We start from the raw sequence: 12942 nt of genomic DNA, 5'->3' as shown, positions 1-12942 counted from the left end.
TACTTCAGTAAATGTGCTTACACCACTGATGATTGGCTACGTATATTTTCTTAAATAATAAAAAAGGTGTTCCAGCAGAGTCCGCACTGCCACTTGTTCATCTTTGTATTCTTGGGTTTAAAAAAGAAAGTTGAAGACAGCATATTTGAGTGAATATGAGTTAAATAAAAGACACAATTACTTTAATTTCGATGACCGGAAGTTTGATTTCTACAGACAGGTGACAGACTTTGCGTTTCTTACAGGTAGGTACCTACTCCAGCGTAGACCATTCTCGATGACGCTTACACCTGCCTTTGTGCGTAAAAGGATAGCCCTCTCACAGGCCCCGTTTTCCGCGTTTTTTTATTATTTATTTCCGTGTAAACTGCAGTCTTCATATTAAAAACACTGATGGTCGATAATGTATCCCTGCGTTGAGGGCCCCGGGGAGAACTGCAAAGGTTTATAGATCCACCTCAGACCTGTTTCTATCCGGCGACATGGCTCGACCACGGCCGCGGGAATACAAGGCAGGAGAACTGGTTTTCGCGAAGATGAAGGGGTACCCGCACTGGCCGGCGAGGGTGAGTGCTGAGGCCGGGCTGCGAGCGCAGGGAGGCGGGGTCCGATCACACTCACAGCCGCCGCTTCGCGGGGGTAAAGGAGGGATGCTGCGGTGACTCCACAGCAACATTTATATGCGTGTTTGTTTCTGTTAAAAAAGCTTTGTCCTCCGCGAGGTGGACTTAAACATTTGAATGATGATAAAACGTAACATTTATTACGACGCTGAAGTTGGCTTCCGATTCACAGCATCCAATTCGGCAGTTAAGGGGAAAGTTAAGGGACATTTAATTTACAGCGCTGAGCGAACAATCCTCCGTGTTTGAACCTCTTAAATCGCTGCATAGTAGATTTATCTGGACTGGATTATCCCAGAGAGTCTAAAGATTCTTTATACCCAGTTTGAGATTTATGAAACCTTAATTCTATTTGTGAAAATACAAACAAGTGAGATTTCAGTGCTTTTTTCGCATCCTGACCACATTAGACCAGGTCCTGATCTAAAACCACTAGACCTAGACTCATCAAATCTGGACTGAATTATCCCAGACGGTCTAAAGATTCTTTATAACACAGTTTCAGATTTGTGAAACCTTTATTCTATTTGTGAAAATACAAGAAGGCATAAAGGCTTGCCCAGCTGGGAGGTTCACTCTCTGATCCTGGCCTGCTGCAGCAACCTCAGCCTTCCACCTGTGTTTGTATTTCACAAATAGAATAAAGGTTTCACAAATCTCAAACTGTGTTTTAAAGAATCTTTAGACTCTCTGGGATAATCCAGTCCAAATAAATCGGCTATGCAGCGATTTAAGAGGTTCAAACACGGAGGATTGTTCGCTCAGCGCTGTAAATTAAATGTCCCTTAACTTTCCCCTTAACTGCCGAATCGGAAGCCAACTTCAGCGTCGTACATTTATTGCGCATTTTCCTGCTCCGTTCAGCTCCTGCTTTACGAAATGTCTCATGTTCATCACTCATAAATTCAACACGTCTTTTACATGTCATGTTTTATTTAGCTGTCTCACATGGAATGAGCCCGTAGTTGACCTCAGGTAACCCGTGGCTCCTCTGTTCAACACTACGTTTCAACTGCAATACATCCATTCATATACTATAGGCTACACTAAAGACATCTAATAAAGTATGGCCAAACAATGTAAAGGCGCACGTCATGGTATACAGCAGGCTCCATGTGTAACCGCTTTCAACAACATACTAATTTTCACCATGTAGCCTATACTGCAGATAAGGCGAGGAGATCAGTAACAGTGTCTCTCCCTGTCCCTCAGATTGATGAGCTTCCAGAAGGAGCGGTCAAACCGCCCGCCAACAAGTACCCCATCTTCTTCTTTGGGACCCATGAAACGTAGGCCCCTTTCTACATTTTTCTCATTTCTGTTCAGAAATCCTCTAGATCTTTAGTCCATTTAAGGCTACTGCCATACTCCTCATCACAGAGTGGTCTAGTGTTGCACCATATGAGACTGTAATAGATTAAGCTAGAGATTGGTGATGAAGGTCTGATGTTGGAAGAAAGTAGTCATACCCATGATATTGCTGTGTTGTCAGCATGTGACCTAACTATTTGACTTTGTTCATGTGATTACAAGAATATACCCTTACATGTTATCATGTGACCCAGATAATAACTTCTTACTCTTTTTTAATTGGAAACAAATCAGCAGATGTATCAAATAATCAGTAAACAAGCATGTGTACTGCATGATGAAGTATCTGTACATACAGACATTTCAAATGTCCTTCCTTCCTTCCTTCCTTCCTTCCTTCCTTCCTTCCTTCCTTCCTTCCTTCCTTCCTTCCTTCCTTCCTTTCCTTCCTTCCTTCCTTCCTTCCTTCCTTCCTTCCTTCCTTCCTTCCTTCCTTCCTTCCTTCCTTCCTTCCTTCCTTCCTTCCTTCATACCTTCATACCGTCCTTCCTTATTTCCTTCCGTCCTGTCTTCCTTCCTTCATATATTTTCATTTGGAACGTTTTGCCAGATGTAACTCCTGAAACATATGGTGGTGTTCATGACAGTTTAAGTAATAGTAGTGGTGCTACATTTCTCCCCCCCCCCCCCCCTCCTCTAGTGCATTCTTGGGCCCGAAGGATCTTCTGCCCTACAAGGAGTACAAAGACAAATTTGGAAAGTCCAACAAGAGGAAAGGCTTCAACGAGGGCCTGTGGGAGATCGAGAACAACCCCGGAGTAAAGTTCACAGGATACCAGGTCACTCAGCCCACTGTGTCCCCAGAGAGAAGACAGTGGGAGAGAACAGGGGGGGGGGGGGGGCAGTGTTGCCTTGGCAAAAGTGTCACAACACACAAATGAAAGGGAAAAAAGCTAATAGCATTTCAGTTAAAATATGAATTCATCTATCGCCACTTTAACCCCATCATCAAGTGTCAGTAACTGGAACTGGCCCGATCTGCTTTGCAAAATAAATGTTGTGCCTCCTTTGTCCACAGTCCATCCAACAACAGTGTTCAGAAGAGGGTGGGAACGTGGCTGACGGCAGCAGTGAGGGTGAGGAGGGCGACTCTTTGGAGGAGGAAGATGACAAGGACAAACTGAAGGGGGACAAGACCGGATCCAAACGGAAAAAGACTGCCACCTTTAAGGTACTCTGCTGCAGCAGTGAACACACGAGAGAGGACCACTCAGTTTAACAGCAGCACTGGTGCACTAATGAGACTAGATCACAAGTGATATCATCAGTTAAGAGGTTACATATGAATATAGAAGGAAGCTTTGATCTCTGCTTTACTTATTTGGGATTTGGCAAGAACGCTACAAATAGAGGTCATAAGCTGTTATCATTGTTGGAAAGATATACCCTCAGATACTTTACAGGTTGATCCTGGCTCCTCTTAAGGTCTCACTCAACCACTTTTCCAATGAGGCGGTTCTGGTGCTGGTTCAGTGCAGATGCCTGATCCACTGGCTCTCTGACCTCAACCAGTTCAACCAGGTCATCAAAAATGTGCCAAGCTGTCTCCAAGAGCCGTTGAAATGCAGCGGCTGGGGGAGCAGCAACAGTTCATGATGAGATTAGAAAGTTGGCATCATAGCTGCTGCATCATAGCTGCATCATAGCTGCATCATAGCTGCTGCATCATAGCTGCATCATAGCTGCTGCATCATAGCTGCATCATAGCTGCATCATAGCTGCTGCATCATAGCTGCATACTAAAATCCACGTCACTCCGGAGAAGATATGCAGTTGGAGATGTCGTTTATTAGCAACATGAGCACAGCTCCAACGTCTTCTGTCATCATTGTTACTGGGAGGATATTCACACGGGAGTTGCAGCGACTGAAACGGTGATGTCACAACCTGGCTCCATAAGGGCTCTGGGGCCTCATTTATAAAACCTCACGTGGGAAGGTTGCTTACGTAGGACAAAGCAAATAAATATGCACAGACAGGACTTGCGTGCGGCACGTCCTACGCCGGTTTCCCTTTATAAATCACAATCAACTCGAAATGCGGCGCAGCTTTTGCGGGCTTCACGTAACGCCCATATTTGCCTATAAATAGTCAAAGAAACGGCCCGTATTAATATTCATTCTGACTGACTGCATGAAGAAGATCGCAGGAAATGACGACAGAACAGCTGAAAAAGACATCTCACACCATGTCAGATTTTGGTTCTTTTGGGGAGGTGGAGACAAATCATATTGTTTGGTGGATGCAGGTTGAACCAGAGTAGCAGCATGGAGGTCGGATCGTCACCAACATAAATAAATAAGTGGTCCGAACAAAGTTAATGACAAAATACACTTAACCTTCCTCAGGCAGTGTGTCAGTGTGTTTGTGTCGGGACAGGAGACCCCCCCCCTTGATGAGAAACTGTAAGAAAGGATCGGGGATCCCTACGGAGTGGAGTCAATTCATGTTTATTTTTTTATTTGGTGGTTTGTGTTCCAGCTGTCGATCAGCTGTGCGCATCGTCTCCACTGCAGCCTGTGCATCTCACCCCCCCCCCCCCCCCCCCCCCCCCCGCAGCAACTCTATATCCACCAGTTAAAGGAAATACAACCTAATGTGTTGTGTTATATTAGCTGTACAATTTACCACATATGGTGTTCTTAGCTTCCATACCTCCTGTGTTTTACGAGCGACTTATCAAGTATTGGCAAACGGCATAAAACACGATTAAACGTGATAGTATATACAACCATGCTCGTATCTACAACCTATAGAAATGCAAAACGGCGTCAGTTTAGACGTAATTCTGTCCTCCTGCTTACCGCATCATTTATGAGAAAACATTTCATAACATTAACACAACATATTCCAGGTGGTTTTAAATAATATCCGTATTTATTTATTTCTCCATGTTATGTGTTTGTGTGCACTGAGGAGTCGCAAACAGGCGTTTGTTTAATCATTTTAAGATTGGCTTTAATCAATGTTTGAAAATGAATTCTTCATATATGATAAATGAGAGGTAACATTTTATTTATGGTATTATTTCCACATATTTCTCTCCATTCTTCCTTCTGCCAACGGTGTCGCAGTTTCTCATCTCTCCCGTTGTTGTGCTTAGTGCGTACGCATGGGTTAGAGTTTGCGTGGAGGACCGCACGTTTTCCCGTCAAGTTAGTATTTTATAAATCACAAACATTGCGTAGAAACTGGCGTACGCCATCTTTTGCGCGTACGCACCGCTTATAAATGAGGCCCCTGGGGAGTGGAGAAGTGACTATGGAAAATAACTACTTGCTTTTGACTAAATGTTATAGTGTGATCTTGTACACACAGGTTGACACTGGCACCTCTAAAGGTCTCACTCAGTAAACTTGAGTGAAAACTAGACACCTCTGAAACGTGTCTGTTCCATATCACCACACTTGAATGCAGGATTACAAACCCATCCTCATCTTTGCACTACGTGACATGTTCCCTTATCACCATGAACATGCACTGCATTCTGTTAGCATCAAAAGTAGTCTGCCTCTGAGAAGGACTTCAGCTAATGCAATATTTGCTCCTGTCTTTCAATGGGACTTGTCAACAATAAGAGTGCAGTGAGCTCAGCTTTCTCCTCTACCCATGGCCGTATCCACCATTGAGGTCACCGAGGTCCGGACCTCTGTAATTCTTTCCGAGCTGTGTATATAACTATACTTGTGAAATAATTGCACTAAACGGGGTTCTTTGTAGTACTTCCATTTACTGCCGATGGGGGCGCTGCATAACTACGTAGCCTCGGTTAAAGCAAACAGAAGAAGATGACATGAATCAACATGTCACTACCCGATCTGCAGCTCTGCCCGATCTGCAGTGCGCATGTGCGAGATGGTCCGCCATATTTGACAACTCCGGATGGCAACCCAAGTAGGACACTTGACACAGTGGCTTTTGGCAAAGCACAAAAAGAAAGACACGAGAGAGATGAGTTATTGTTATTACGACGTGACTTCACTATTATTTAACAACTCTTTTTATTGGGTTCTTTTATTTGGGGTTAAGTACATTGTCAGAATAAGTGAGAAATGGATGTAACTTCTGTTAGACAGCTATCATACTGAATACATATTTACTGTGAATGTGTGCAAAAATGTATGGCATATGGCTGTCTACTCCGCCACTCCAACCTGGACTTCCACTGCTATGCTGATGACACTCAGATCTACCTCAGCACCAAATCCCTCCATGACCCACCCCTTACCCACATCGACTCCTGTCTGACAGCTATTACAACTTGGATGCAACATAACCTCCTCAAACTGAACAGCAACAAAACAGAACTCCTCCTAATTGGCTCCAAATCCACCCTCAGCAAGGTCACTAACATAACTCTCACCATCGATGGCACCATTCTTTCCCCCTCCAATCAGGCACGCATCCTTGGCGTAATCTTTGACCCCACCCTCTCCCTCGAACCTCACATCCGCCAAACAGTCAAAACCTCATTTTTCCACCTCCGCAATATTGCAAAAATCCTACCCTCTCTCACCCGCCCCGCAGCCGAACGACTAATCCATGCCTTCATTTCCTCCCGCCTCGACTACTGCAACTCACTTCTTTACGGCATCAGCACTACATCCCTCAACAGACTCCAACGGGTTGAAAATGCAGCTGCACGTCTCCTCACGCATACCAAATCATGGCATCACATCATCCCAGTCCTCAAAGACCTCCACTGGCTTCCTGTCTCCCATCGCATCAACTACAAAGTTCTGGTCCTCACCTACAAAGCACTCCACCATCTGGCCCCCCCTTATCTCACAAACCTTCTCACTCCTTATCAACCCCCACGGTCCCTCAGATCCACCGCAGCCGGACTCCTATCCATTCCCACATCCACACTCTGCAGCTTTGGGGACAGAGCCTTCTCAGTGGCAGCTCCTAGGCTCTGGAATTCCCTACCCCAAGATCTCCGTGACTCTGAGTCCCTCACAGTCTTTCAGTCCCGCCTCAAAACACATCTTTTCAACTCTGTCTACCCATAAGCCCCCCCCCCTCTCAATCAACTTCCTCTTGACTGTCTTTTTATTAAATTTTTTATTTGACTATACTTACTTGTTTGCCTGTCCTTGTTTGTCTACCCTCCCTCATACTGTAAAGCGTCTTTGAGTTGTGAAAAGCGCAATATAAATAAAATGCATTATTATTATTATAATTGTAAAACAACATACATCTATTGCAGTTATGATGTCATAATAACATACAATTGCATAAAACACAATTTTCTTACATCTTTGTTCTCTTTTGAGAATCAAACAAAACAGATTTAAATAAAAAAAGTGAAATGAACTGAATTGCTTTTGATTCACTGGCAGGAGCGACAAGTGAGGAGGAGCAACAAGTGAACAACGAGGGAGAGATTGAACAAAGAGAAAGAGTAGAGGAGAGAGAGAGTAATGAACAGGAAGAAGACAGAGAGACTAAAGAAGATGGAAGAGAGGGTGCAGGTCCTTCTGCATGTCCAGATCATTAATAGTAACAATCAGCTGATTCTCATGCATTACACTTTCAAAAATAATGTATGCTGACACCGACATGGTTTGAAATCAATATATTATCCAATGTGTGACCCCCCACAGGACTTAAAAAGCACCTAACTAGATCATGAAAATCTCGGGGGTTATCCCCCGAACATGTTTGGACCTCGGTATTTAGGAAATCCTGGATACGGGCATCTGATAGACTACTGTATATCAGATGCATATTTCCACAGGGACAGACAAAGTCATTATGATACTTAGCTGTTCATTGACAGAATAAAGCAACCTTGCTGATTCCTTTTGTTTTCCTGGTGTATACTAATGTGTAGCTTCTCTTCTCTGCATTTATCTACATTTCATTCAGCCAGAGATGTTTGTTGACAGCCTCTCCCTGGTGATCGCACTGTCTTGAAGCCGTTCTCTGTGTTTGACCTTTTTGTATTGGATACATAAAGAAATAAAAGCGTGAGGTTTGTGGTGCTGCAGAGCGCTGCCACACTGTTTCTGTATCAATGTGAGAGCCGCTGCTGCTGTAAATGGAAGCAGGTTGAAAAAGTCACATGCATCCTCGCCTTAGCAACCACTGTTGCCTAGCAACTGGGCCCCGTTAGGCACAGCAGACGTGGTGGATCCAAAGGAATGTGGCACGGTGTGTGTCCTGTCACATCATCTTAACTTTGTGTGTGTGTGCGTGTGCATTTACACGAGGTATATTTACCAACCAGAATCTCCTCAGCTAAGAAAAGATTCTGTGTTGGTGTATGGGGATGCAAGAGGGGGCATTCATTTGGTTGTGTTCAACACCCCCTCCAGACACACACACACACACACACACACACACACACACACACACACACATTGCAAACAAACTGTATGTCAAACTGGTTCATTCCAACTGCAACCCAACCTGGCCTCAGCACACCACTAGAACAGAACTCATTTGAATGGAAAAGGGATCAAACATCACCCTGTACAGTTTAGGGCATGGTGGCATTTGGGGAGTGATACTTTGAAAAGGCTATGGGAAATAACTACTTGCTTTTGACTAAATGTTATACATTGCATACAGTGTACACACTGACCAATGGTACAATTATTATATTTTAAAATTGAGCTTGTGACGCATTTAGGCTTTATGACTTTAATATAAATTGTAATCTGTATTTTCAAGGTTTTTTGCTCATGAAAAAGTGAAATATGTCACTTTATATGAAACGTATTTATTGTAATTGACTGTATTGACTATGTGTCTGTGGCAGAAATCCCCCAAGCTGTCGCGGATCTCATCAGGACAGGACGACCTGGAGAAGGACGGGAAAGATGAGGACCAGAAGAGCGGCTCAGAGGGAGGAGACCCCGACAACGACATCATCCAGAACACCACCGACAGTAAGGTGAGATCAACAGCTTATATATTTAGCACACTAATCATTAGTGCTGCGTACCGGTACGCCGAACCGGTACTGGACTTGTAAAAAGTTTCGGTTCAAGTCCGGTTAAAACCGGAACGTCGAGAACCGGTACTTGGACTCGCAAAAAAACTAGCACTTACGTATATTCTGGTGTCTGTGGTTATTTAAACATTCCCTGATAAACGTTATTCAGCGTCAATAAATGAGTGCTAATCCCAGTGCGCTCAGTGTACAACATCACATGTCATTTCACCTTCGATTCACGGTTTGAAAACGTAGCATTTCGCCACATGCTAATGCTAACCGGAAGTGCAGAATTTTCAGAATAAAAGTATTAAGTTAATAGTGTGAACTTCCGGTTTTTTCAGAATAAAACTGATTTAAATTAAATAGTGTATTTAATTCAAAATTACGCCATATCAACATTGATTTTAATTTCTAACAGTATGTATGTAGTATGTATGTACTGTATAATGTACACATGTAGAGTTGTAGATAATACATGGTGTACAGACAGTACAATACACTCTGACTGAACTTGTGTCTACATTTCTCTGCAAAGTACAAATGTAAAAAAAACACTTTTTGCCACTCTACAAATGATCAACACTGCACACTGTCACAGCCGCATTTCAAGTACCAATCCTACAGAATGTAGCCCTGATTGATTTAGGGTTGAAGCAGCAAATGTAATACTACAGATCCAGAATATAGGGCAGTGGTTGAATTAACTAAGTTGATTTACTGAAGTACTGTACTTAAGTACTATTTTGTCATACTTGTACTTTACTTGAGTATTTCCATTTAATGCTACTTTATACTCCTGCTTCCTACATTTTGGAACATTTATTGGAGTTTTTACTGCACTACACTAATAGTTACCAGATACTGTTTACATCGGGGGAACCCAATCGGTCAGTTGCGATCGACCTGTTGGGTACCCCTGGTTTACATGTGAAAAACACGACAGGACAACATCAGGTCAAGATCGAGTCCATTTAAGTAGAAGTATAGATACTTGTGTAAAAAAATACTTTGGTAGAAGTACTGATTCAACTTTTTACTTAAGTAAAAGTACAAAAGTACACACTCTTTACTTAAGTAGAAGTACAGATACTTGTGTAAAAAAATACTTTGCTAAAAGTAGAAGTGCTGATTCAATATTTTATTTAGGTAAAAGTACAGTCTCTGAAATGTACTCACAGTAAAAAGTAACTTTTAAACTGGCTGTTTTTGTGCAAAACGAACTGAACCTTACATCATATTAATATACTTGTATTACTGCCATTCTGAATGTATTCAGTGTGAACAACAAAAACAAAGTACCTGTATTTGCTGTAGCCAACATTGTAGATGGGTTCCTTTGCCTTAATATAGGCCTAAACAAATCAAACTAAAATGATTATAGTGCATTTTTTGCACCCACAACTTCAAACCTCTTCCTTAAGTAAGGCCATGGATGCGGGATGTCTTGCTGGTGGTCTGATGAATCGCCTCTGTCGATGTTATCTTCATTTTCAGTCCTGTCGCTGACTGTACTAGCGTTACAGTCTTGATGTCGGGGAAGGCCCGCAATGATGCAAAAATAATTCGTAATTCACCTCACATGCATTAAAACGAAAGTAACGAGCCTGTTTTTTAATGTTAAAATGTAGGGAGATGCATATTTCCACAGGGACATACAAAGTCATTATGATACTTAGCTGTTCATTGACAGAATAAAGCAACCTTTCTGATTCCTTTTGTTTTCCTGGTGTATACTAATGTAAAAAGTCATCAGAAAAATAAATACATAAGTAAAGTACAGATACCTGAAAAATCTACAAAGGTAAAAAGAATATTAGCAATATAATAATGCTCGCTCATTTGTGCTATGCTTCACAGACCAAGACAAAACTAGGTTAAGCAAGGCATGAGTCCTAATCAAGATGAATACTGAAAGGATCTTCTATAACCCCTCGCTTCAACTGTTTGAGTGGCATTCACATTTTCTGAACTGAAGTGATTTTTATTCCGTACTTGAAATCACTGCACCTGTGACTGAATGTCTGAAACACCTGTTTGCCCCCCGTATCAACATTAAGTGATGATTTATTAAGAACATAACAATTTGTTACTATTGATCTACAAGTGTAGTTACTACTGTGCTTTATCCTAAAAACAATTATCTACAGATACCTTTTTTATGTTTTTATTAGTATTCCGTAGTATTTGAAATGCTTCTGTTGTTTGTCCTCCTTACTGTGTTTCTTAATTCTAATATCTCCCTGAACCAGCTGCTCCTAGAAGAACATTAAGGGAAGAAAGCCTGAAGGAGAAACCATACTTTGTACGTGAATCTACAACCTGATTTTTGATCAGCACCATCTACTGTGTGCCATGGTCACCTCCAACTCCCGGCTGACCCTCCTGTAAGTGATTGGATGAAACATCCATAAACACTGCCACTGGTGTCAGTCATCCTAAGGATGCCTGGGAATAACTGGGCTTCATGCTAAGGGCTGTGTCAGAAATCAAAGCAAAGCCTTTCTCACCTCTCGGAAATACACTGATTAGGAATTGTAATCACTTTTATCCAGCAACTATTTCATTATAAGATATTGTTAACAACATGTGGAAAATATTATATTTAAAGGGGCATAAGTACATAACTTGAACTATTTTGTGTTTTATTGGCAGCAGATATAGAGCCTTTTCTCTACCAGGCTCAGACTTTGTAGCCCAATCAGAATATCATTGTTTGAAATTGTGGGTATGCCCCTTACAGTATCTAACCGTGGGAAGTCATTGTTGGGTGGTTGGCTTCCTTTCCCCTTTTTAATAACAGCAATAGTTAACCTAAATCTGTTGCTTCACTGGAAAACTCGATTGAGATATATAATACAATAGTTTCCTGATACCCCTTTTCCAGTGAGCCAGGGCCGGGTCGGATCCAGTGACCAATTGCAAAATAGTTTTCGTTGTTCTCGGCCCCAAAAATTGGTTCAACTTAAGCAGCGACTATTTGCTCGGCAAGATCCAAGAGCTGCATAGGTTGGAGTCTGGGGCAGCTCATGGCGACAGTAGAAAGTTGTTAAGTTGTGTTATGTATGTTGGCTCTACATTTTGTAATTAAATTTTCAGATAGCTTCAATGGCTAGGCTAACATTATGGGGTGTCAAACTCAAATACACAGTGGGCCAAAATAATAAAATGGGTACTAGTGGAGGGCCGGACTGGTTCAATGTTTATTGCAAAACTTATTGAAATGAACTTATTGCACATATTAAACCTGGAACAAAGCTTCAATGATTGCCTATAAAAACAACATTAAATAATCAGTTGCATTCATTTCTTATGAATGCAACTATCTGCAGCTTTTCCAGAGTCATTTCTTACGATTAGATTTCTCCACAGGCCAACAACAGCTTCAACAAAACCATTTCCCTCAAAGAACAAAACAAACATGCCCTGCTGTCATGAGAGAAAAAGTGCAAAAAAGAAACATCCATGTAAAGTCAGTGTGCTGCTCTGTGATGCTAGTTCAGATACTTGGCATCTCATCTTGGGTGCAAGGTCATCAATGTTTGGGGTCAGGCTCTGAGCTGAGGAGACCCTCAGGATGGAGTGAAGGTGTGCGTGCAATATACCGGCGGGCCAGATCTAATAGTAATTAGAAATGATCCTGCGGGCCGAAATTAAACCACCAAGGGCTGGATTTGGCCCGCGGGCCTTGAGTTTGACATACAAGAGAAACTTCACATTATACAATCCTCTATGTTGCCAAACATTGTCAAATAAAACTGAAAATAACATTTATGGGGACAGAAGGGGACGTTACTGGTGAGACAGTCCGATAGGGTTTTCCTAATGCCAGCAGCTGGCTGGTGTTCAGAAATATAGCAGTAATATGAGCACAGCTCTAATGCAGTCTGACATGGTTGTTATTATTCAAGCGTAATAGGGGACGTGATGACGACAGGCCTATGGTCAGTTGAAAGAAAAATTGTTCATAACTTGTCCAAAAGTTGAAGCAAATATGAACCAAAT

The 12942-nt window shown here is 42.2% G+C and overlaps 1 protein-coding gene across 1 annotated transcript; it reads left to right on the top strand.

The window, feature by feature from the left end:
- Nucleotides 1-285: 285 nt before the first annotated feature.
- Nucleotides 286-12315, top strand: hdgfl3 (HDGF like 3). Its single transcript, XM_034229069.1, has 6 exons — nt 286-566; nt 1836-1912; nt 2635-2773; nt 3013-3165; nt 8761-8895; nt 11190-12315. The coding sequence occupies exons 1-6, from the start codon at nt 483-485 to the stop codon at nt 11208-11210; spliced, it is 609 nt and encodes a 202-aa protein (XP_034084960.1). The 5' UTR covers nt 286-482; the 3' UTR covers nt 11211-12315.
- Nucleotides 12316-12942: the final 627 nt, after the last annotated feature.

Source organism: Gymnodraco acuticeps, unplaced genomic scaffold (genome assembly GCF_902827175.1).
Source record: "Gymnodraco acuticeps unplaced genomic scaffold, fGymAcu1.1, whole genome shotgun sequence".
Taxonomy (NCBI): Eukaryota; Metazoa; Chordata; class Actinopteri; order Perciformes; family Bathydraconidae; genus Gymnodraco; species Gymnodraco acuticeps.
Note: the sequence above shows the minus strand (reverse complement) of the source record. Positions and strands in the feature narration are given on the sequence as shown.

Bases quoted from the DNA above. Each gene is read 5' to 3' on its own strand.
- hdgfl3 (XM_034229069.1), top strand. From the start codon at position 483: ATGGCTCGACCACGGCCGCGGGAATACAAGGCAGGAGAACTGGTTTTC. The intron at 567-1,835 runs GTGAGTGCTGAG...CCTGTCCCTCAG, and splicing joins ACCCGCACTGGCCGGCGAGG to ATTGATGAGCTTCCAGAAGG. The intron at 8,896-11,189 runs GTGAGATCAACA...TCCCTGAACCAG, and splicing joins AGAACACCACCGACAGTAAG to CTGCTCCTAGAAGAACATTA.